This window comes from Nerophis lumbriciformis, linkage group LG24 (assembly GCF_033978685.3).
Source record: "Nerophis lumbriciformis linkage group LG24, RoL_Nlum_v2.1, whole genome shotgun sequence".
Lineage (NCBI taxonomy): Eukaryota > Metazoa > Chordata > Actinopteri > Syngnathiformes > Syngnathidae > Nerophis > Nerophis lumbriciformis.
In genome coordinates, this window is record NC_084571.2 from 9,527,476 (window position 1) to 9,553,708 (window position 26,233).

The 26,233-nt window shown below is 40.1% G+C and overlaps 1 protein-coding gene across 2 annotated transcripts in view; it reads left to right on the forward strand.

Annotated features, from left to right (window-relative positions):
- LOC133620210 (xylosyltransferase 1-like) overlaps positions 1 to 26,233 on the forward strand; it is a 35,310-nt gene that overhangs the window by 6,779 nt on the left and 2,298 nt on the right. The window contains exons 2-10 of one of the 2 annotated variants that reach the window (XM_061981501.1): positions 7,015 to 7,477; positions 7,778 to 7,950; positions 8,022 to 8,224; positions 9,502 to 9,582; positions 9,639 to 9,855; positions 9,925 to 10,101; positions 17,922 to 18,190; positions 25,530 to 25,725; positions 25,817 to 26,153. In XM_061981501.1, coding sequence (XP_061837485.1) covers positions 7,015 to 7,477; positions 7,778 to 7,950; positions 8,022 to 8,224; positions 9,502 to 9,582; positions 9,639 to 9,855; positions 9,925 to 10,101; positions 17,922 to 18,190; positions 25,530 to 25,725; positions 25,817 to 26,153 — 2,116 coding nt within the window. The remainder of the gene's footprint in view (positions 1 to 7,014; positions 7,478 to 7,777; positions 7,951 to 8,021; positions 8,225 to 9,501; positions 9,583 to 9,638; positions 9,856 to 9,924; positions 10,102 to 17,921; positions 18,191 to 25,529; positions 25,726 to 25,816; positions 26,154 to 26,233) is intronic. The other variant, XM_061981502.1, reaches the window with a different exon arrangement.

Genomic DNA, 26,233 nt, shown 5'->3' on the forward strand with positions numbered 1-26,233 from the left:
TTTATAGTTTAAGATCATTACCGTGTAATTAACGTGTTATTATTATAACAGGCCCTCCCACCTTGATAAAATCTCCGCAAACGTGTCCCAATGTTTTGTGCTGCAAAACACTTTTGTCTAACTATTATACTTTTAATGTTATTGACGTTTTACAGTTTTATGTCATTAACGTTTTTATTATTAAGTAACGTGTTATTATTTATAACCAGCCCCTCCCACCTTGTCAAAATCTCCCCAAACTTATTCCAGTCGTTTGCTGCAAAATGTTTTTATCCGACAGTTATACTTTTATTGTTATTAACGTTTTACAGTTTTATATTAACGTTATGTTATTAACGTGTAATTAACGTGTTATTAATAAACCAGCCTCTCCCACCTTGTCAAAATTCCCCAAACTTTCTTTGTGTAACTATAATAGTTTTTTTTGTTAACGTTTTATAGTTTTTACGGTATTATTCATAACCGGCCCTCAACCTTGTCAAAACCTCCACAAATTTGCTTCAATCGTTTGTGCTGCAAAAATGTCTTTTTTTTTAATGTTATAGGGCTCTAATAACATTAAAAAAACTGTAATATTTAGATAAAATATTTTTTGCAACACAAATTATTATGTATTTGCAGTAATAGTGGGACATTAAAAGCATACATCTGTGTTACGGAATGAATCCTGCCATCCTGCCCGCGTCTTCCCGTGTCTGCATCTGTGATGGCGCCCCCGCAGGACACAGGCAGTACTGTGGCCTTTCAGTTGAGAGCGGACGCCGTAGCAACGGGCTCTCGTCTAGATGGCGGGGGGGGTCCTGAGAGCTCTGCTGGGAAAGAATGATGTCCTGGTAGGTAAGCGCCATGCTTCCCCACGGTCTGGTTTCCGTGGAAACGTGTGGCATACACGAGCTTGTCTAGTCATGCCCTTCATCACCTCCTCTTTACAACCTCACCTTGTTGTCATGGCGCCACCTGCAGGCTGCGTTCATTATGTTGCCAAAGACAAATATCATGGCAAGGTGCTAAAAAAAAAAGAAAAAAAGTATATGATAGTTTTTATGTTACTAACAATTATTTATTTATAACCAGCCCCCCAAATTCGTCCCAATTGTTTGTGCTGCAAAAAATGTCATCTAACTATGAAAATGTTTGTTATGGAGGTGGTTATGAATAATATGTAAAAAAAAAAAAAAAAAAAAAAAAAAAAATGCTATTAAGTTCAATCAATCAATCAATCAATGTTTATTTATATAGCCCTAAATCACAAATGTCTCAAAGGGCTGCACAAGCCACAACGACATCCTCGGTACAGAGCCCACATAAGGGCAAGGAAAAACTCACCCCAGTGGGACGTCGATGTGAATGACTATGAGAAACCTTGGACAGGACCGCATATGTGGGAACCCCCCCCCAACCCCCCCTTTAGGGGAGACCGAATGCAATGGATGTCGAGTTTTGTCCACCAAACGTTTTATGCTGAGCGTGAATGCACAAAGGTGAGCTTTGTTGATGTTATTGACTTGTTGGAGTGCTAATCAGGCATAGTTGTTACATACATTTTAATGTAGTTGTAATATGAAAAATAAGCTTTTGGAAATAAGCTCGCTTACTCGACGCTGATTTAGAAGATCATGCTGGGATGGTCACATGATTTATCACATGACCATCATTTGTTTAGTAAATGTCAATTCTAAACGTTTTTTTCAACTTTAAACACTTTAAACAAGTCCTGTTTAGTTTTTTTGTGTGTTGGAAAGAACGTCAAAACTTTTGTTTTCCCAGTAAAAAGCGACATTCCTCCAAGCTGATATTACGCCGACATAATGAACGCTTGTGTGCCGAGCAGGTGGCAGCCATGGCCCCGCCCTCCCACGTGTGTGTGTGTGTGTGTGTTTGTGTGTGTGTGTGTGTGTGTGTGGTCAGACACGCAGTGTGCGATGGAAATACACTCTGAGGTCATGTGGCTTTACTTGTCAATGTGTAAAACCACATGACCTGTCCTCTTCATCATCTTCATCAATGTGTGCGCTTGTTCACTCGACAGTCTCTTCACTGCTGGGGTCAGAGGTTGTCTCTTTGTGTTCCTTACCAAAGACGATTCATGTATCGTGTACTTGTGTCAGTACACTTTGTGAAGTACACACTCGCGTACTTACTTAAGTGTGTTCACACTGAGAAGTGTAAGGAGGGTGAGCGTGCAGTGATGGACACTTACCACCCCCTCTAAAGTCGCCATGTTGGCTACGTAGCAAAAGGGGAGGGGCTAAGTCAAGTGGTTGCAATTCAGCATTAAAAAGGAGAGAAGAAAAAAGTAAATATTGTGATCGGTAGTTTAGACAATGAAGAAGTTAAGACAGCACTGCACTGCCAACGTCTGCAAGTACACAGTGTACTTATTAAAGTTTACTTATTAAAGTGTACTTATTAAAGGGTACTTATTATAGGGTACTTAATAAAGTGCACTTAATGTGTATTTATTTAAAGTGTACTTATAGTGTATTCATTAAAGTGTACTTAAAAAGTGTACTTAAAGTAAGTGTACTTAAACTGCATGTATTAAAGTGTAGTTAATAAAGTGTACTTAACATGTATTTATTAAAGTGTACTTATTGAAGTGTACTTATTATAATGTACTTATTATAGTGTACTTATTACACTGCAAGTGTACTTTCTTAAAGTGTACTTATTATAGGGTACTCATTGAAGTGTACTTATTAAAGTTAACTTATTATATGTACCAATTAAAGTGTACTTAATAAAATGTACTTACTTAAGTGTACTTATTATAATGTACTTATTGAAGTGTACTTATTAAAGTAAATCTATTGAAGTCTACTTATTGAATTGTACTTATTAAAGTACACCTATTGAAGTGTCCTTATCATAGTGTACTTACTAAAGTGTACTAAATAAAGTGTACTTATTAAAGTACACTTATTAAACTGTTATCAAAGCGTACTTATTATAGCGTCCCTATTAAAGCACACTTCCATCCATTTTCTACCGCTTGTCCCTTTTGGGATCGCGGGGGGTGCTGGAGACTATCTCAGCTGCATTCGGGCGGAAGGCGGGGTACACCCTGGACAAGTCGCCACCTCATCGCAGGACCAACACAGATAGACAGACAACATTCGCACTCACATTCACACACTATTGAAGCATATATTAAAGTGTACTTATTGAAGTGTAGTTATTAAAGCTTACTTATTTACAAACCCCGTTTCCATATGAGTTGGGAAATTGTGTTAGATGTAAATATAAACGGAATACAATGATTTGCAAATCCTTTTCAACCCATATTCAATTGAATGCACTACAAAGACAAGATATTTGATGTTCAAACTCATAAACTTTATTTATTTTTTTTTTGCAAATAATAATTAACTTAGAATTTCATGGCTGCAACACGTGCCAAAGTAGTTGGGAAAGAGCATGTTCACCACTGTGTTACATGGCCTTTCCTTTTAACAACACACAGTAAACGTTTGGGAACTGAAGAGACACATTTTTTAAGCTTCTCAGGTGGAATTATTTCCCATTCTTGCTTGATGTACAGCTAAAGTTGTTCAACAGTCCGGGGGTCTCCGTTGTGGTATTTTAGGCTTCATAATGCGCCACACATTTTCAATGGGAGACAGGTCTGGACTACAGGCAGGCCAGTCTAGTACCCGCACTCTTTTACTATGAAGCCACGTTGATGTAACACGTGGCTTGGCATTGTCTTGCTGAAATAAGCAGGGGCGTCCATGGTAATGTTGCTTGGATGGCAACAGATGTTGCTCCAAAACCTGTATGTACCTTTTAGCATTAATGTTGCCTTCACAGATGTGTAAGTTACCCATGTCATGAGCACTAATACACCCCCATACCACCACAGATGCTGGCTTTTCAACTTTGCGCCTATAACAATCCGGATGGTTCTTTTCCTCTTTGGTCCGGAGGACACGACGTCCACAGTTTCCAAAAACAATTTGAAATGTGGACTCGTCTGACCACAGAACACTTTTCCACTTTGTATCAGTCCATCTTAGATGAGCTCAGGCCCAGCGAAGCCGACGGCGTTTGTGAGTGTTGTTGATAAACGGTTTTTGCCTTGCATAGGAGAGTTTTAACTTGCACTTACAGATGTAGCGACCAACAGTAGTTACTGATAGTGGGTTTCTGAAGTGTTCCTGTGGTGATATCCTTTACTCACTGATGTCGCTTGCTGATGCACTACAGCCTGAGGGATCGAATGTCACAGGCTTAGCTGCTTACGTGCAGTGATTTCTCCAGATTCTCTGAACCCTTTGATGATATTACGGACCGTAGATGGTGAAATCCCTAAATTCCTTGCAATAGCTGGTTGAGAAAGGATTTTCTTAAACTGTTCATCAATTTGCTCACGCATTTGTTGACAAAGTGGTGACCCTCGCCCCATCCTTGTTTGTGAATGACTGAGCATTTCATGGAATCTACTTTTATACCCAATCATGGCACCCACCTTTTCCCAATTTGCCCGTTCACCTGTGGGATGTACCAAATAAGTGTTTGATGAGCATTCCTCAACTTTATCAGTATTTATTGCCACCTTTCCCAACTTCTTTGTCACGTGTTGCTGCTGGCATCAAATTCTAAAGTTAATGATTATTTGCAAAAAAAAAAAAGTTTATCAGTTTGAACGTCAAATATGTTGTCTTTGTAGCATATTCAACTGAATATGGGTTGAAAATGATTTGCAAATCATTGTATTCCGTTTATATTTACATCTAACGCAATTTCCCAACTCATATGGAAACAGGGTTTGTAAGTGTATTTACCAAAGTGCACTTATCAAAGTGTACATTTCAAAGCGCACTTATTAACCTTATTGACCTACTCAGTGGCCTAGTGGTTAGAGTGTCCGCCCTGAGATCGGTAGGTTGTGAGTTAAAACTCCGGCCGAGTCATACCAAAGACCAATGTTCCCTCTAATTGTTCATGTGTCTGAGCAAACACAAAAACTCTCTGAGCATTCAGTGGAGCACATGTGAGCAACATCACACGTGGCAATACCAGCAGCACACCTGTCTCAAACCAATCTTTTATAATAACACTCAAATGAGAGGAGTCATTTTCATGAGATTATTTTTGTAATATTTGTGATTTGGCCCACTTGTAATGAAAATAAAATAAATCTTGTTTTTCATAAGCTATGAATTAGTATTGTACAATATGTCTGGGTGGGGGTCTTGCTTTGGAAATCATTTGTAACCCTTTCAGAGATCACATTTAGTTGCCCTTAAACATCCTCATGTTGCACAATGAAATGTAAGCATAGGATGAAGTGTGCATTCCTGTAACTTTCTCTAGTAACAGCATTCCATGATTAATATCAATAAATTAACATTAATAATAAATGACAGTAGAATAAGCACACTTATGACTGAAGAGTCATAGTGTAACTTTGTGTGGTGTTTGAGTTGTCCGACTTTTTGTGTGGTCTTAGACGCACCAGTGGCTTAGTGCTATGCGTGTTGGTGACAGATGACAAGTTGCTTTTGGCCTGGTTTGTACGGCAGAAAATGACTAGTTTTTCGAGATAGAAGTTTTTTACTCATGTTTTTGGTGTGGTTATGGCCCAATATAAACAGTTTTGCTCAATAAAGTGATCGATATAATTCCTGTCCTCGAAGCATCTTGATAGACGTTACAATAATTGAACGGTGTTCAATTGAACGGTGTTCAATTGAACGGTGTTGACGAACACCGTTAGGGCCGCTTGTTGTCACTGTCACTCAGAGTTGCATTGCAAAATTACACAAAATAAATGTGTTTATTTTGTTTAGAATTCAGATGGGATTTAATTTGGTGCGCGGCATATATTTGCTGTGCGCAGAGGACGCTTGAGCAGTGCGCAATTGCGCAGGCGCGCACCTTAGAGGGAACGTTGCCAAAGACTATAAAATGGGACCCATTACCTCCCTGCTTGGCACGCAGCATCAAGGGTTGGAATTGGGGGTTAAATCACCAAAAATGATTCCCGGGCGCGGCCACCGCTGCTGCTCACTGCTCCCCTCACCTCCCAGGGGGTGAACAAGGGGTTGGGTCAAATGCAGAGGACACATTTCACCACACCTAGAGTGTGTGTGTGTGTGTGTGTGTGTGTGTGTGTGTGTGTGTGTGTGTGTGTGTGTGTGACTATCATTGGTACTTTAACTTTAAAGCACAATAGTTAAAGCGCACTTATTGAGGCATATATTGAAGTGTACTTATTAAATCATACTTAGAGAAGTGTACTTATTTGAGTGTATTTAGATAAGTGTACTTTTTGAAATTACTTACTTCCTTCATAAAGTGTTTTACTAAAGTGCACTTATTAAAGGATTTATTAAAGTGTATTTATTGAAGTGTACTCATTAAAGCATACTTATTAATGTGCACTCATCAAAGTGCTTATTTAAGTGTAGATATTGAAGTGTACTTATTAAAACATACTTATTAATGTGCACTTATCAAAGTACATATTAAAGCATACTATTTAAAGTGTACTTATTGAATTGTTCTTCTTGAAGTGTACATATTGATGTGTATGTACTGAAGTGTACTTATTAAAGCATACTTATCGAAGTGTACTTAATGATGAGCACGTACTGAAGTGCACGTATTTAAGTATTTATTAAAGTGCACTTATTCCATCCATCAATTTATTTATTGTCCCTTTTAAAGCGTGCTTAATAAAGCATACTTATTAAAGCATACTTATTAAAGCATACTTATTAAAGCATACTTATCAAAGTGTACTTAATGATGAGCACGTACTGAAGTGTACTTATTAAAGCATACTTATTAAAGTGCACGTATTTAAGTATTTATTAAAGTGCACTTATTCCATCCATCAATTTCTTTCTTGTCCCTTTTAAAGCGTACTTAATAAAGCATAGTTATTAAAGCATACTTAATAAATATTTAATAAAGTGTAGGTATTGAAGTGTACTGACACAAGTTTGAGACACAGTCCTGCTGACTAACTAAAGATGCTAACATTTAGCACTTCCTGTTTCCTTTCAGGACGTTTATCGCTCTCATCGGCCCAAAGAGAAACTTCCTCCTGACAGCAACAACAACGAGAACTCCGTCCCCAAAGACTTCGACGCCACGGACAGCAGCAATCCGGCCGCTCCGTCACAACGGCGGCGGGCGGCGGTCGCCGACACTCGCAAGCCAGACAAGCCTCAAGCGCAAAGCATCCTGGGAAAAGCCTCCAGCCACAACCGCACCGGCGTCCCAGAAGCTTCGCCGAAGTCCAAGAAGAGTTCGGCGAAGCTGCTGATGCACAAGGGGAGTGCCACGCCGTCGCCATGGCAACAGAGGAAGGAGCAGGCTGAGTGCGAGATCAGCGGGAAGGAGGTCATCTCCGCTTTGTCGCGGGCTAAAAGTCGGGAGTGTCGCCAGAAGATGGCCGACGTTTACTGCCGACACAAGAAGGACGAGCTGATGCCTCAGAAAGTTCCTCGCTACTGCCCCCTGCAAGGTGAGACACACCTGTCACCATGGCGACCACCTTTGCTTCTAGCTGGCCAGCTGGTGGGCGGGGCCACTTACAAGCGTCTTATTTTGAAATGTGCTGACTAATGACTTTTTATGATGACAGGCCAACCTGACTTTGATTGACAGGCCTCTCGACCAATCGAAGTGGTTTGTTGTTAGAAAGCGCTCATGGCCCCGCCTCCCAACCCTCAGCTGGTGGTCACCACACCTCAACCTCCGCCCACTAACCTAATGATCAACCTAGAGCATCTCACACAAAGTCATGTGACTCCTCCCCTCCCAGGTAAAGTCAGCGTCAACATCCAGTGGGACGAAGGGATGTCTGACTCCGCCCACGTCGCCCCGGTACGCGTGGCCTTTGTCCTGGTGGTCCATGGCCGTGCCTCGCGTCAGTTCCGGCGTCTCTTCAAGGCCGTCTATCACGCGGCGCACTACTACTACATCCACGTGGACCAGGTGAGACCAGGACACGCCCACGCATCTCATGGTGTCATCATGACATCATCACGATGACATCTTCCTCCCAGAGGTCCGACTACCTCCATCGTGAGGTGACGGCTGTGGCCCGGCAGTACCGCAACGTGCGCGTGACCCCCTGGAGGATGGCGACCATCTGGGGCGGGGCCAGCCTGCTGACCACATACCTGCGCGCCATGGAGGACCTTCTCAAGATGGCTGACTGGTCGTGGGACTTTTTCGTCAACCTGAGTGCCGCCGACTACCCCATCAGGTGAGGCAGACAACAGGAAGTCTTGTGCTCTACTTCCTGCCAGTGGTGAGGTTTAGTTGGCATCAACAAGCGGCAAGGGCGTGTCCTCTACTGGGAGGGAGGGGCTGATCGCGTTGATGGATTATATACACATATATATTATACAAATATATATGTATATGTATATATATATATATATATATATATATATATGGATGCACTTAATAAAATATATAAGAGTATATATACGTGTATATATATTTATATATATATGTAAATGTGTAGATATATATGTTTATAAAAATATCACTATATGTAGATATATATGACATACTGTATGTATGTTTATATGTATGTATGCATATGTGTATATATATACAAATATATACATATACACATACATATATATCCACATATATAGATACAGTATGTGTGCTTGTATATGTGTGTATGTATATGTGTATATACACATTTATACATATACTGTACATACATACATACATACATATATAGTTATATACTGTATATATGTATATATATCTATATATATATATATATATATATACATATATATGTGTGTATATATACATATATACAAACATTTGTACACGTATATGTCTATATACAGTAGATACAGTATATGGCATATATACAGTATATAAATGACATATATATGTATGTACGGTATATACAAATATATACGTATATATATAGACATACATATACTATGCACATATATAGATACAGTATATGTGCTTATATATGTATGTATGTGTATATACACATTTATACATATGTACAGTACATACATATATACATATACATACATACATATTTTTGTCATATATATTTATATATCTATATATATATACATATATATGTATATATATACGTATGTACACACATATGTACAGGTATATGACATATGTGTGTGTGTGTATGCATGTATATGTGTATATATACATACATATATATATATATGTACATATACTTATATGTATTACAATACATGCTATTTATAATAAACACGACTCATACATTCTTTCACATTTCAACTGACAGACTGAGCATAACCATGTGACAGACACACGCACACACACACACACACACACGCATACACGCACACAAACACACACACCCCGAGCTAAAATCGATGCCATCAATGGTTCTGACGTCAGCCGCGTGTCAGTCGATTGGCGGTCCGGAAGAACATTCCAGTAGGTCAGAGGAGATGACAAAGAAAATGGAGGTCAGGTGGTCTCTGTCCTGCGAGCTGATTGGCTGGTGTCTCCTGACAGGACCAACGAGCAGCTGGTGGCGTTCTTGTCCAAGCATCGTCACCTGAACTTCATCAAGTCTCACGGCCGCGACAACGCACGGTGAGACACTGTGGACACGCCCCCTCGCTCTCATTGGCTCACGGGCTGCTCTTCAGTTTCATCCGCAAACAGGGCCTGGACCGCCTCTTCCTGGAGTGCGACGCCCACATGTGGCGCCTGGGGGACCGCAAGATCCCTGAAGGCATCGCGGTGGACGGAGGCTCCGATTGGTTCCTGCTCAGCCGGGCCTTGGTGGACTACGTGGTCACCTCGGAGGACGAGCTGGTCGGCGCCACCAAGCGCTTCTACGCCTACACGCTGCTTCCTGCCGAGGTAACGTCACGTGACTGTCTTGTTGAGGTGAAAGGTCACTGAGCCGCCGCCCCTTCCCGTCCCCCGCAGTCCTTCTTCCACACGGTCCTGGAGAACAGCGCCCTGTGTCACACCATGGTGGACAACAACCTGAGACTCACCAACTGGAACCGCAAGCTGGGCTGCAAGTGTCAGTACAAACACATCGTGGACTGGTGCGGCTGTTCGCCCAACGACTTCAACACCGCCGACCTGCCGCGCTTCCAGGTGAGCATGGCCAATCACCTCGCTCGCCACCTGTCAGAGACACGCCCCTTCCCAAACATGCTCATCGGCCAGGTCACACTGCTTAGTCACGCTTTGACTGTAAATACAATCCCAACAGTAACACAATACCAGCAGTGCTACACAATAATAATGCAGCCACACAACGATAACACAATAATAACACAACTACATTTTAATATCACACAATTAATACAACTACATAATAATAACACAAAATAACACAGTTACACAATAACACAATATTAACACAACTGTTTTAGTATCACAATATTATTACAACTACACAATAATAACATAACAATAGCATAGTTACACAATAATAACACAATAGTATCACAACTAAACAATAATATCACAATATTAATACAACTATACAATAATAACACAACAATAACACAGCTACACAATAGTAAAACAACTAGATTTTTATATCTCCATATTGATACAACTACACAATAATAATACAACAATAACACAAAAACACAGTAATGACATGACAATAACACAGCTACACAATAATAACACAGCTACACAATAACACAACTACATTTTAATATTACAAAATTAAAACAACTACATAACACAAAATAACACAATAACACAATAGTAACACAACTGTTTTAATATCACAATATTATTACTACTACACTATAATAATACAACAATAGCATAGTTACACAATAATAACACAATAGTATCACAATATTAATACAACTATACAATAATAACACAACAATAACACAGCTACACAATAGTAAAACAACTAGATTTTATATCTCCATATTGATACAACTACACAATAATAACAAAACAATAACACAACAACACAGTAATGACATGACAATAACACAACTACACAATAATAACGCAGCTACACAATAACACAACTACATTTTAATATTACAAAATTAATACAACTACATAATAACACAAAATAACACAGTTACACAATAACACAATAGTAACACAACTGTTTTAATATCACAATATTATTACTACTACACTATAATAACACAACAATAGCATAGTTACACAATAATAACATAATAGTATCACAACTAAACAATAATATCACAATATTAATACAACTATACAATAATAACACAACAATAACACAGCTACACAATAGTAAAACAACTAGATTTTTATATCTCCATATTGGTACAACTACACAATAATAACAAAACAATAACACAACAACACAGTAATGACATGACAATAACACAGCTACACAATAATAACACAGCTACACAATAACACAACTACATTTTAATATTAAAAAATGAATACAACTACATAATAATAACACAAAATAACACAGTTACAGAATAACACAATAGTAACACAACTGCTTTAATATCACACTATTATTGCAACTACACAATAATAACACAACAATAACACAATAGTACCACAACTAAAGAATAATATCATAATATAAATACAACTATACAATAATAACACAACAATAAAACAGCTACACAATAGTAAAACAACTAGATTTTTTAATCTCCATATTGATACAACTACACAATAATAACAAAACAATAACACAACAACACAGTAATGACACGACAATACCACAGCTACACAATAATAACACAGCTACACAATAACACAACTACATTTTAATATCACAATATCAAGACAACTGCGCAATAATAACACAACAATAACATAGTTGCACAATAATACCACAATAGTATCACAACTAGACAATAATATCACAACAATAACACAGTTTCACTATGATAACACAGCTACACAATAATAACACAACTACATTTTAATATCACAATATCAACACAACTAAGCAACAATATTTCAATAACACAGCTACACGATGATAACACAACTACATTTTAATATTATGATATTATTACAACTACACAATAATAACACAATAACACAGTTACACAATAATAACACAATAGTATCACAAGTAAATAATAATATCACAATATTAATACAACTACACAATAATACAACAATAATACAGCTACACAACGATATTTTAATATCAGGATATTTATACAACTACATAACAAAAACACAACAATAGCACAACAACACAGTAATGGCACAACAGTAACCCAGTTACACAATAATAACAAAGCAGCTACACAATAACAACACAGCTACACGATAATAAAACAACTACGTTTTAATATCACAATATCAACACAACTAAACAATAATAACGCAAACATAACACAGATACACAAACATAACACAACGATAACATAGCTACACAATAATAACTCAACTAGATTTTAATATTAGGATATTAATACAACTACATAACAATAACAAAACAAAAACACAGTAATGACACAACAATAACACAGCCACACAATAATAACACAACTACATTTTGATATCACAATATCAACACAACTGTGCAATAATAAAACAAAAACACAGTTACACAGTGATAACACCACTACATTTTAATATCAACACAACTACACAATAATAACACGATACCACAGCAAAAAAAATAAAAATTTGATTTCACAATATTAATACAACTACACAATAATAACACAACAATAACATAATAACACAATAGTAACAACTAGATTTTAATATCACAATATTAATACAACTACATGATAGTAACAACAATAACACAGCTACACAATAATAACACAATAATAACACAACTACATTTTGATATCAGCTATATACAAATAACACAACAATAACATAGCTACACAATAGTAACACAACTAGATTTCAATATCACAATATTAACACTACTACACAATAATAACACAAGAGTAACACAACTACATAATAATAACACAATAATAATGCAACAACACAATGATAACACAACTACATAATAATAAATAACGCAACTATGCAATAACACATTGATAGCACACCTACACCATTATAACACTAGTCTTATTTTGATTTAAATTAGATAAATGATAAATGGGTTGTACTTGTATAGCGCTTTTCTACCTTCAAGGTACTCAAAGCGCTTTGACACTACTTCCACATTTACCCATTCACACACTGATGAAGGGAGCTGCCATGCAAGGCGCTAACCAGCACCCATCAGGAGCAAGGGTGAAGTGTCTTGCTCAGGACACAACGGACATGACGAGGTTGGTACTAGGTGGGGATTGAACCAGGGACCCTCGGGTCGCGCACGGCCACTCTTCCACTGCGCCACTAAGTTGTTATTATGAAGTTGTTGTGTTTTAGCTGTTTTACTGTTATGGCATCATTGTGTTGTATTCATCATACAACAATAACTCAACAGTAAGGCAATTACACAACACAATGACACAACATTAACACACTAATATAAAACAACATTAATACAACAACACAATAGCAACATAATTAAACAATAGTCAAACAATAGTAAGACAAATACTCATCAAAATGACACAATATGAACACGCTAACAACAGAAAAATAAGACCGTAATAACACACAGTAACACAACAATAACATAATTGCAACATGTGGATCACTTGATTCAACAAAACAACAAAATTCCTACAGAAAATGGATGCAACATTTTTACACATTTGACATTACAACAATGCACACACACACACACACACACACACACACACACACACACACACACACACATACACACACGCATACATGTGTTACACTACAGTTGTGTAATTGATGATCACACGTTCTTGTGGTCACAGCTCCAGCAGTAGAAGACAAGTTGTGTTTGTACTTTGGGCGTTTGCTTCTGGATATTTCTGTCCCCGTGTGGCGTCTGTAATAAGTTGGTCTTTGTGGGCGGGGCTAAAATAACTTGGACTAATTATTACCTCGTGAAGCTGATTTATTTTTAAACCCCTTATTATCCCCACCAGCCACAGGGGGCACTCTACAGCCTCATCTAGTCTCATTGTGTTGTCTCATTGTGTGGTCTCATTGTATTGTCTCATTGTATTGTCTCATCGTGTTGTTTCATTGTGTTGTCTCATTGTGTTGTCTCATTGTGTGGTCCCATTGTGTTGTGTGATTGTGTGGTCTCATTGTGTGGTCCCATTGTGTGGTCTCATTGTGTTGTCTCATGTGTTTTCTCATTGTGCTGTCTCGTGTGTTTCCTCATTGTATTGTCTCATTGTGTGGTCTCATTGTATTGTCTAATTGTGTAGTCCCATTGTGTGATCTCATTGTGTTGTCTCATGTGTTTTCTCATTGTATTGTCTCATTGTGTGATCTCATTGTGTTGTCTCATTGTGTTGTCTCATGTGTGTTCTCATTGTATGGTCTCATTGTGTTGTCTCATTGTGTGGTCTCATTGTGTGGTCTCATTGTGTGATCTCATTGTATTGTCTCATTGTATTGTCTCATTGTGTGGTCTCATTTTGTTGTCTCATTGTATTGTCTCATTGTGCGGTCTCATTGTGTGGTCTAATTGTGTTGTCTCATTGTGTTGTCTCGTGTTTTCTCATTGTATTGTCTCATTGTGTGGTCTTGTCGTGTTCTTTCATTGTATTGTCTCATCGTGTTGTTTCATCGTGTTGTCTCATTGTGTTGTCTCATTGTGTGGTCCCATTGTGTTGTCTGATTGTGTGGTCTCATTGTGTGGTCCCATTGTGTGGTCTCATTGTATTGTCTCATTGTGTGGTCTCATTTTGTTGTCTCATTGTATTGTCTCATTGTGCGGTCTCATTGTGTGGTCTAATTGTGTTGTCTCATTGTGTTGTCTCGTGTTTTCTCATTGTGTGGTCTTGTCGTGTTCTTTCATTGTGTGGTCTCATTGTGTTATCTCATTGTATTGTCTCATTGTGTTGTCCCATTGTGATGTCTCATCCTGATGTCTCTTCGTGTTGTCTCGTTGTGTGGTCTCATTGTATTGTCTCATTGTGTTGTCTCATGTGTTGTCCCATTGTGTTGTCTCATCGAGTCGTCTCATTGTGTAGTTATCTTATTGGGTTGTCTCATTGTGTGATCTCATTGTGTTGTCTCATCCTGTTGTTTCATTGTGTTGTCTTATTGTGTAGTCTAATTGTGTAGTCTCATCCTGATGTCTCGTGTTGTCTTATCGTGATGTCTCATTGTGTTGTTGACATGTGGTTGACATTGTTTTGTTGACATCTTGTTGTTGAGTTGTTCACATGGTTTTGAAATGTTGTTGGCATGTTATTGACGTGTAGTTGACATGTTTTCGTTTTGTTGACGTGTAATTGACATGTTTTCGTTTTGTTGACGTGTAATTGACATGTTGACTTGTTGTTGAAATCTTGTTGACATGTTGTTGACAAGTTGTTGACATTTTGTTGACGTGTAATTGAAGTGTTGTTGCTGTGTTGTTGACATGTCATTGACATCTTGTTGTGTACATGTTGTTGACCTGCTGTTGACATCTTGTTGATGTGTTGTTGACATATTATTGATGTGGTGTTGAAATATTGTTGACGTGCTGTTGATGTGTTATTGACATATTTTTGACATGTTATTGATGTGGTGTTGAAATATTGTTGACGTGTTGTTGATGTGTTGTTGACATCTTGTTGACGTGGTGTTGACTTGTTGTTGACATCTTGTTAACTTGTTGACAGCTTGTTGACTTATTGGTGACGTGTTGTTGACATGTGTTGACGTGCTGTTGACATGTTATTGATATGTTGTTGACATGTTATTTGTGTTGTTAACATGTTGTTAATGTGTTGTTGACGTGTTGTTGACATGTTGTTGATGTGTTCTTGACATGTTATTGATGTGTTGTTGACATGTGTTGAGGTGTTGTTGACATATTATTTATGAGTTGTTGACATTTTATTGACGTGTTGTTGACATGTTATTGATGTGTTGTTGACATGTGTTGAGGTGTTGTTGACATATTTGTGTTGTTGGCATGTTGTTGACGTGTTGCTGACATGTTATTTACGTGTTGTTGATGTGTGTTGACATGTTATTTGTGTTGTGTGTTGACATGTTATTGATGTGTTGTTGACATGTTATTTATGTGTTGTTGTGTGTTGACATGTTATTGACGTGTTGTTGACATGTTGATGTGTGTTGACATGTTATTGACTTGTTGTTGAGATGTTGTTGACATGTTATTTATGTGTTGTTGATGTGTGTTGACATGTTATTGACGTGTTGTTGACATGTTATTTATGTGTAGTTGATGTGTTGACATGTTATTGATGTGTTCTTGACATGTTATTTAAGTGTTGTTGACATGTTGTTGATGTGTGTTGACATGTTATTGACGTGTTGTTGACGTGTTGTTGATGTGCGTTGACATGTTATTGACATGTTGTTGACATGTTATTTATGTGTTGTTGTGTGTTGACATGTTATTGACGTGTTCTTGACATGTTATTTACGTGTTGTTGACATGTTGTTGATGTGTGTTGACATGTTATTGACTTGTTGTTGAGGTGTTGTTGACATGTTATTTATGTGTTGTTGATGTGTGTTGACATGTTATTGACGTGTTGTTGACATGTTATTTATGTGTAGTTGATGTGTGTTGACATGTTATTGATGTGTTCTTGACATGTTATTTAAGTGTTGTTGACATGTTGATGTGTGTTGACATGTTATTGACGTGTTGTTGACATGTTGTTGTGTGTTGACATGTTATTGACGTGTTGACATGTTATTTATGTGTTGTTGATGTGTGTTGACATGTTATTGACGTGTTCTTGACATGTTATTTACGTGTTGTTGACATGTTGATGTGTGTTGACATGTTATTGACGTGTTGACGTGTTGTTGACATGTTATTGATGTGTTGTTGACATGTGTTGAGGTGTTGACATTTGTGTTGTTAGCATGTTGTTGACGTGTTGCTGACATGTTATTTACATGTTGTTGATGTGTGTTGACATGTTATTTGTGTTGTTGATGTGTGTTGACATGTTATTGACGTGTTGTTGACATGTTATTTATGTGTTGTTGATGTGTGTTGACATGTTATTGACGTGTTGTTGACATGTTGATGTGTGTTGACATGTTATTGACTTGTTGTTGAGGTGTTGTTGACATGTTATTTATGTGTGTTGACATCTTATTGATGTGTTGTTGACATGTTATTTACGTGTAGTTGATGTGTTGACATGTTATTGATGTGTTCTTGACATGTTATTTAAGTGTTGTTGACATGTTGTTGATGTGTGTTGACATGTTATTGACGTGTTGTTGATGTGTGTTGACATGTCATTGACATGTTGACATGTTATTTATGTGTTGTTGTGTATTGACATGTTCTTGACATGTTATTTACGTGTTGTTGACATGATGTGTGTTGACATGTTATTGACTTGTTGTTGAGGTGTTGTTGACATGTTATTTATGTGTTGTTGATGTGTGTTGACATGTTATTGACGTGTTGTTGACATGTTATTTATGTGTAGTTGATGTGTGTTGACATGTTATTGATGTGTTCTTGACATGTTATTTAAGTGTTGTTGACATTTTGTTGATGTGTGTTGACATGTTATTGACGTATTGTTGACATGTTGATGTGTGTTGACATGTTATTAATGTGTTGACATGTTATTTATGTGTTGTTGATGTGTGTTGACATGTTATTGACGTGTTCTTGACATGTTATTTACGTGTTGTTGACATGTTGTGTGTTGACATGTTATTGATGTGTTGTTGACATGTTTGTGTTGTTGATGTGTGTTGACATGTTATTTATGTGTAGTTGATGTGTGTTGACATGTTATTGATGTGTTCTTGACATGTTATTGACGTGTTGTTGACATGTTGTGTGTTGACATGTTATTGACGTGTTGTTGATGTGTGTTGACATGTTATTGACGTGTTGTTGACCTATCATTCAGCAGGCATCCAGGCCCACCTTCTTCGCCAGGAAGTTTGAGGCCAGTGTGAGCCAGGACGTCATCAACCAGCTGGACGCTCAGCTGTTTGGCGAGTACGCGGCGGGCACGCCGGGCCTCACCGCCTACTGGGAGAACGTCTACGAGCGTGAGACGGACGGCATCGCCGGCGCCTCGGACGCGGCGCTCAGTCACTACCACAGTTTCGCCCGCATGGGGCTGAGCCGCACCGCCCGCTCGCTGCAAGGTCGACCCAGCGACAACAGTTGCAGGTACAACCGGCATGGCCGCCACAGGGGTGAAAGGTCATCAGGTGTTCTCTGCTTGTGTTGAGTATTATTGTAACAAAACTATCTGCAAGTGTGTATTGCAATCTGTGCGTCTGTCATCCAATTCACACGTGTGTACTAATTTGTGTGTCTTATTCCAATAAGTGTGTGTGTGTGTGTGTGTGTATAATCAGAGCCGCGTGTGCATGTTTTAATTTGTGTGTACGGACACACAAATTAGTACACACACGTGAATTGGATTACAGACGCACACATAATAACACTTCCATAGAAATGTTCCACCTGAGTGAAGCATGTTTGTGTTTGCTAAACATGACGATAGCTTGGAGCCGCGCACAATCAGTCCTCAGTCTGAGTGTGTGTTTGTGTGTGTGTCTGTGTGTGTTTGAGTTGGACCCCTCATAAGGTACAAGAAGGTTCTTGTTAGTATTGGGGTGTGTGTGTGTGTGTGTGTGTGTGTGTGTGTGTGTGTGTGGTTTAGTCGGACCCCTCAGAAGGTACAAGAAGGTTCTTGTTAGCAATGGGGTGGGTACCAGTAGTGTGTGTGTGTGTGTGTGTGTGTGTGTGTGCGCATGCGCGTGTTCTTGTATGTCTACCCTTCTTGAGACATCAACAAGGAAAAGTACCTTCCATATGAGGAGGTGTGAACAAGTTAGGACATAAATCATGGTCCCAATACGGAAAACCATTGCATCTAATAGAGAGCCAATTACTAGAGTCCGTGAACATTGCTCCAAAGTCAGGATTTTTGTGTTGATTTTATGTGCATACAAGAGTAAACATCGACAGGTGCAAAGGCAGCAATATGTGATAAAACAAGACGGCAGCTAAAGAAGGACTTCCCTATTCATCCCCTAAAGAACCCGCCAGGTGAACAGCTGATTTTACGACTTCCGGTGCTGACATAAGACAATGCGCGTCCCATATGTGACCATAGGATGAACAAATACTCTACAGTACTGTCACACCCCGGCTCGGGTGAAGGTAATGTAACCTTTGCAAACCAGACTTTCAAATCAAGGATGGCAAGGCACGCAGTTGGTAACAGTTTACAAACATTTATTGAAATCCCAAAAAGTGTCAAGAGGTGAACAACGACAGAAAAAACAAAGCACCCACAATCTGTAATGGTAATAAATAGAGACACTATTAGTATCGTATATTATATATATAGTACATTTATATTCTATATACATTTCGAAGTTGCATGCGTTAAATAGGCCTATATAATTAATCAAAATAAGCATATTAAAAATAATCAAAAGAAATCATTCATTATATCAAAATACATGTATTCATAATCAAAGGTCAATAATCAAATATGTCAAAGTAAAGAATTAACTAATCAAAACAGATTTAGCAAAATCAATTAGCAGTCAACAAAACTCATTTAGCCGGTTACAACACAACATAATCTCATCATCAAAATAATCACCTCAGTAGATGTTTGATGCATGGAGACCGAAACTCTTGCTCAGGACAGAGATCCTCCTCTGGCAGTGACCGACAGCAGACTGCCAGAAAAACGGCATTTTCCAACTTAAATAGCCCTTAGCCCCGCCCACTAGCTGGGACCAATTTGACAGGGGAAATTAAGAAAACAGTTATTTTGTAAATTTCACCATAAATAACCACCACATGTCTAAAAAGTATTCACATGGTACTTTTGCATGTGTAGAGCAGTCATTTTCGTACACAGTATAGTCAGGCTTAGACAACACAACTTTTAAATGTCCAGTGTCCTTCTGTAACACCCAGCATTTGAAGATCATGGTTCGACCCAAATTTGGCCTAATTAGTGAATGCAGGTGTGGTCACCTATATAAAGCCCTCAACCCCACCCTGACTCTTTTGGTCAATTGTTCAGAGCCATGGTGAGTGACAGGTAGCAATTTGTTTGTTGAGCACATGCTTTTCACTGACTAACAAAATTGAATGTTTGTGTGTCCATGTTGAGCTTCCTAACAAATATGCACGGTTTGGGAGGAAGTCTAAAGGTCGAACAGTGACAGTGTGGGGTCAAACTGTCACATTACCTCCCTCCTCTCCAGCGACAGCAAGTCCAGGGAGACGAGACAGGTAATCAGCTAGCAAGTTAGTTTTGCCAGCTCGATGTGTAACGTTGAAGCAATAGGGCTGTAACGCCAAGTACCATCTGGTGACACGGGAGTTCTTATCCCTCATGGAGTTGATCCAGCTCAATGCCCGGTGGTCCGTTTCCAGATCAAAGGTCCGTCCCAGAAGATAACGTAGGCTGTCCAATGCCCACTTGATGGCAAGACATTCCTTTTCAATGGCAGAGTACCTAGTTTCTCTGGGATGCAGTTTACGGCTCAGATATAAAAGCGGTTGTTCCTCGCCCTCCTTTCCTTGGGCTAGGACGGCTCCAAGGCCCACACCGGAGGCATCAACTTGAACAAGGAATCGCTGGTTGAAGTCAGGACTTTGTAAGACCGGGGAAGAGCATAGAATGGCTTTGACCTTTGTGAAGGCAGTTTCACATGTGTCTGTCCATTTGACTGGATTAGAGGATGCTTTAGTTGTCAGCTCGACAAGAGGAGCTGTGATGGTAGAGAAGTGGGGCACAAATCTTCTGTACCACCCGGAAAGTCCCAAGAATGACCGGACCTGCTTCTTTGTCCGGGGTCTAGGACTGTCTTGGATAGCCTTCACCTTGTCCACCTGAGGACGTATCTGCCCGTTGCCAAGATGGTAACCTAGGTAACACGCCTCAGTTTTGGCCCACTCACATTTCTGGGTGTTAAGAGTGAGCCTGGCAGAACGGATCCGGAGCAGGACTTGACGCAGATGAGAGAGGTGGTCTTTCCAGGAAGTGCTGAAAACCACCACATCGAGATAGGCAGCAGAGAACTGGCCACACCCCTGCAGAACGTGATCCATTAGCCGCTGAAATGTTGCGGGGGCTCCATGGAGTCCGAACGGCATAACCGTGTAATGATAGAGACCCTTTGGTCCACGGAAGGCAGTGTACTCCCTTGACTCCTTCTCTAAAGGGACTTGCCAGTATCCCTTACACAGGTCAAGGGTGGTGATGAACACAGCTTTGCCGAGCTTCTCAAGAAGTTCATCAATACGTGGCATGGGATAAGCATCGAATTTAGAAACGGCGTTCACTTTGCGTAGGTCATTACATACTCTTATTGTGTTGTCTTTTTTAGGAACGAGGACTATGGGGTTACACCACTCACTGTTTGAGGGTTCAATCACTCCTAGATCCAGCATGGTTTGGATTTCATGGTTGAGGGGCTCCACCAGCCGCTCAGGCACTCTGTAGGGGCGCTGACGGATAGGTGTTGGGTTTTTTAAATGAATGACATGTTCAATTAGTGGAGTTCTTCCTGGCTTTCCACTGAACAATACGGGGAATTCTTCACACACTTGCAATAATTTAAGGGCAGATTGTGCAGACAAGTGACTTACATCAGGTTTCTGTGGTGTAGTGAGCATGGACAGATCTGTCTCCTCCACATCATTCTCCATTTTCACTTCCCGTGCCAGCATCACCTTTTCCTCTTGTAACTCCTTGCTTTGAGTAGGTACTTGACTGGCCTGGACATCCTTTCCTTCCACAGAGGATTTCCTCTCCTTCCATTCCTTCAGAAGGTTGATGTGGTACACTTGGGATGCCTTTCCTTTCTCTGGATGTGAGATCTCATAAGTGACTGGACCAGCTTGTCTGACCACGGAGTAAGGACCTTTCCATTGGGCCAGCAGTTTATGACGCGAGGTTGGAAGCGACAGCATGACCTTTTGACCTGGCTGTAGCACCCTACGACGTGCTTTTTGGTCATACCAGGTCTTCTGTTTCAAGGGGCAGACTGGGGCTCGATGCCCTGGCTGTTGGCAGTGGTAGCAGATGAGATCCTTCACTGGACTCTGTCTCGGGAGCAGTCTGTTGTCCCCTGAGGTGCTGTAACCACCTGCTTTCTGCACACCTCTTTAGTGTGACAGGTCGGCTGCACCTTGAGCTGCTACACGGTTGTTCTGCTGCCTTGGCATTCGGAGTCCTTTACGAGCATTCAAGTACTGGCCTGCAAGTTTAGCAGCAGTAAGTCCGTCTTCTGGCTCGTGTTCCTTGACCCAAGTCTTCATTTCACTGGGCAGCAAGCGAAGCATTTGCTCCAAAATGAAAAGCTCTGCGATGTCTTCTTTGGAACGCTGCTCTGGCTTGATCCATCTTCTGTAGAGTCCTTTGAGTCTGTTGTAAGTCTCCTTGGGAGATTCACCAGGGGGAATGTAGGTTGACCGGAACTGGAGCCTATAAGTCTCAGGAGAGATATCAAACTTAGCAAGGAGGGCTTCTTTAAGGTCAGCATAGACGTTGGAAGAATCTTCCTCCATCGCAGAATAGGCATCCAGAGCTTTACCGGTCAAGAGTGGAACAAGTCGGCAGGCCCAGTCAGACTGATGCCAGCCCCAGGTGCGAGCAATGCGCTCAAAACGGACAAGAAAGTTTTTGATGTCCTCACCCCGCTGGAAAGGGAGCATCTTTGGGCCTTGTCTGAGATGATGGTCAGGTGGCGAGGAATCTCTGGACGGCGACGCTTGAGGACTAAGATTTGGATGTGGGCGAGTTCTGGGTTTGAGTTTGAGCGACTGCTCACAACAACTATCGTCGGGAGTACGGTTAGCATTTTGGTTAGTGAGTGACTGATCTAGGCTAGGCCTTGTACAGACAGTTTTTAACTCCTGGAGTTCACGAACTAGGACAGCTTCCCTACGTTGCTGTCCAATCAAAAAGTCTTGGAACATGTTAACCAGGACAGGTTCACTTAACACTCTTTCAGTCCTTGGTGGCTCAGCAGACCACCTAACCTTCCCAGACCCCTTCCTATGCTGCTTACGCCTAGCCCCAGAGTTCTCAAAACCTTTGACGTCTTCTTCGGACTCCTCGGTGTTCCATCCAACTTCACGCTCCTCAGCCATAGTCGTCCGGTCCAGCCTCATCGCCGTGGCCCCTCGACCAGCCATCTCATCAGTCTCCTTTGTCATTGCCACCTCCGACACTTGGGATCTCAAACCAGTTCTGGCCTGCCCTCTGCCAGGTTTGTTGTAAACTCTGCGGCTTGCCATCCCACCACTGCCACCATATGTCACACCCCGGCTCGGGTGAAGTTAATGTAACCTTTGCAAACCAGACTTTCAAATCAAGGATGGCAAGGCACGCAGTTGGTAACAGTTTACAAACATTTATTGAAATCCCAAAAAGTGTCAAGAGGTGAACAACGACAAAAAAAACAAAGCACCCACAATCTGTAATGGTAATAAATAGAGACACTATTAGTATCGTATATTATATATAGTACATTTATATTCTATATACATTTCGAAGTTGCATGCGTTAAATAGGCCTATATAATTAATCAAAATAAGCATATTAAAAATAATCAAAAGATAAATCATTCATTATATCAAAATACATGTATTCATAATCAAAGGTCAATAATCAAATATGTCAAAGTAAAGAATTAACTAATCAAAACAGATTTAGCAAAATCAATTAGCAGTCAACAAAACTCATTTAGCCGGTTACAACACAACATAATCTCATCATCAAAATAATCACCTCAGTAGATGTTTGATGCATGGAGACCGAAACTCTTGCTCAGGACAGAGATCCTCCTCTGGCAGTGACCGACAGCAGACTGCCAGAAAAACGGCATTTTCCAACTTAAATAGCCCTTAGCCCCGCCCACTAGCTGGGACCAATTTGACAGGGGAAATTAAGAAAACAGTTATTTTGTAAATTTCACCATAAATAACCATCACATGTCTAAAAAGTATTCACATGGTACTTTTGCATGTGTAGAGCAGTCATTTTTGTACACAGTATATTCAGGCTTAGACAACACAACTTTTAAATGTCCAGTGTCCTTCTGTAACACCCAGCATTTGAAGATCATGGTTCGACCCAAATTTGGCCTAATTAGTGAATACAGGTGTGGTCACCTATATAAAGCCCTCAACCCCACCCTGACTCTTTTGGTCATTTGTTCAGAGCCATGGTGAGTGACAGGTAGCAATTTGTTTGTTGAGCACATGCTTTTCACTGGCTAACAAAATTGAATGTTTGTGTGTCCATGTTGAGCTTCCTAACAAATGTGCACGGTTTGGGAGGAAGTCTAAAGGTCGAACAGTGACAGTGTGGGGTCAAACTGTCACAAGTACTAAGACTATAGTGGCCATTAACAGTTAGCTTCTACAACTGGGTTGTCCAAAGTGCGGCACAGGGGCCACATTTGGTCCGTGACTCGTTTGTCATCGGCCTTAAGCACATTACAAAAAACAAAAAATAGAGATCTCATTAGCACCCCTGGTGGTGAAATCTATCAAAATGAGGGTGGTCCCAAAAAGGAGGGATTTTTCAAATTGATTGTGTGTGGGTTTTAAAAGTGCTACCCCTCTGGTCAACATATGTAATAACAAGTGTGTGTAAGAAAATGAAATGCGCCCCCTTTGGTCAAAATTAATTTAAAAAAATAAATATGTATATCGAGACATAGTGTAATAACTTGAAGTAATTAATGAAGATTAAAAACCAATTACAAACAAAAAATTCAAAAATAATCTCACAATGTGTCGACTTTTTTCTTATAAAATAGGGAACCATTTCTCATATTATTTCTGTTTCTGTAATATTGCAATTATTACTTTTTTTATGTTAAAGTATTACTTTTTAATGCAAAATGATGACATTTGTCATATAAAATAATGACTTTTATCACAATATTGCCAATTTTTTTGTTGTTCTTGTAAAATAGTGACATTTTTGGAGTAAAATTATGACTTTTGTCATCATTTTGCCAAGTACAATTCCGATTATTATTACAATATTGCCAACATTTTTAAGTTTTCTTATAAAAATTGTTACTTTTGTCGAGTAAAATTACGACTCTTTTCATAAAATTGCCAAAATGTTAAGCTTTTCTTGTAAAATTTTGACTTGCGTTGAGTAAAATGACGACTCTTATTATACTACTGCCAAAATTAAGTTTTTCCTGTGAAATTCCAACTCATTTTTCACAACAAGCTTTTTTATATTTGCATAGTGTGTATATATTATCAATGTTGTAAATACACACCTTTATATATCTAGAAAAGGGTGGTCCTAAAGAGGTAAGCTTTTTTTCAGAGGTCCCAAGAAGGTAAGAAATACAAGTGTGTGTGTGTGTGTGTGTGTGTGTGTGTGTGTGTGTGTGTGTGTGTGTGTGTGTGTGTGTGTGTTAAAGAAAGACATGATTGTGTCGCAGCTGTAAAAATGATTTTCAAGTGTGTGTGTGTGTGTGTGTGTGTGTTTTAGGTACGAGCCCAGCGGCCACCCGCTCTCGGTCCACATGTACTTCCTGTCGGACCGCTTCCAAGGTTACTTGCTGCGTCACGTGGCTTTGAACCGAGCGTCCGCCCAGCTGGAAGACTTGGAGACCTTGGTGACCCCCAGAGACCACTTCACCATGGCCAGCCCCCCGCAGTCCCCCAACAGACTGCAGCACGTCCAGGTCTCACACACACACACACACACACACACACACACATACATACATACATACACACACACACACAGGTAACATGATATTGGGTCTTGCCCAGGTGGGGGCGGACTGGGACCCAAAGGAGCGTCTCTTCAGGAACCGGGGAAGTCTGCTGGGCCCCCAGGACGAGCCGGTGGCAGTGCAGCGCTGGACCCGAGGCCCGGGCAACCTGACGGCCACGGTGGTGTGGATCGACCCCACCAACGTGATCGCCGCCACCTACGACATCCACGTGGACGCCTCCGCCGAGGTCACGCACTACCGACCCCCCCTGACGGCGCCGCTGCGTCCGGGCGTGTGGACCCTGAGGGTCCTGAACCACTGGAACCTGCTGGGCCAGACCAGCTTCATCGTGGCCCCGCTGGAGTTCTACCGCCAACAGCCAATAAAACAAGGTGAGCGCCAGAACCGGAACCGGAACCAGTCCAGACTCTCCCTGGTGCTGACAGTGTTGTTTCTTTTTGTGGCGGCCATC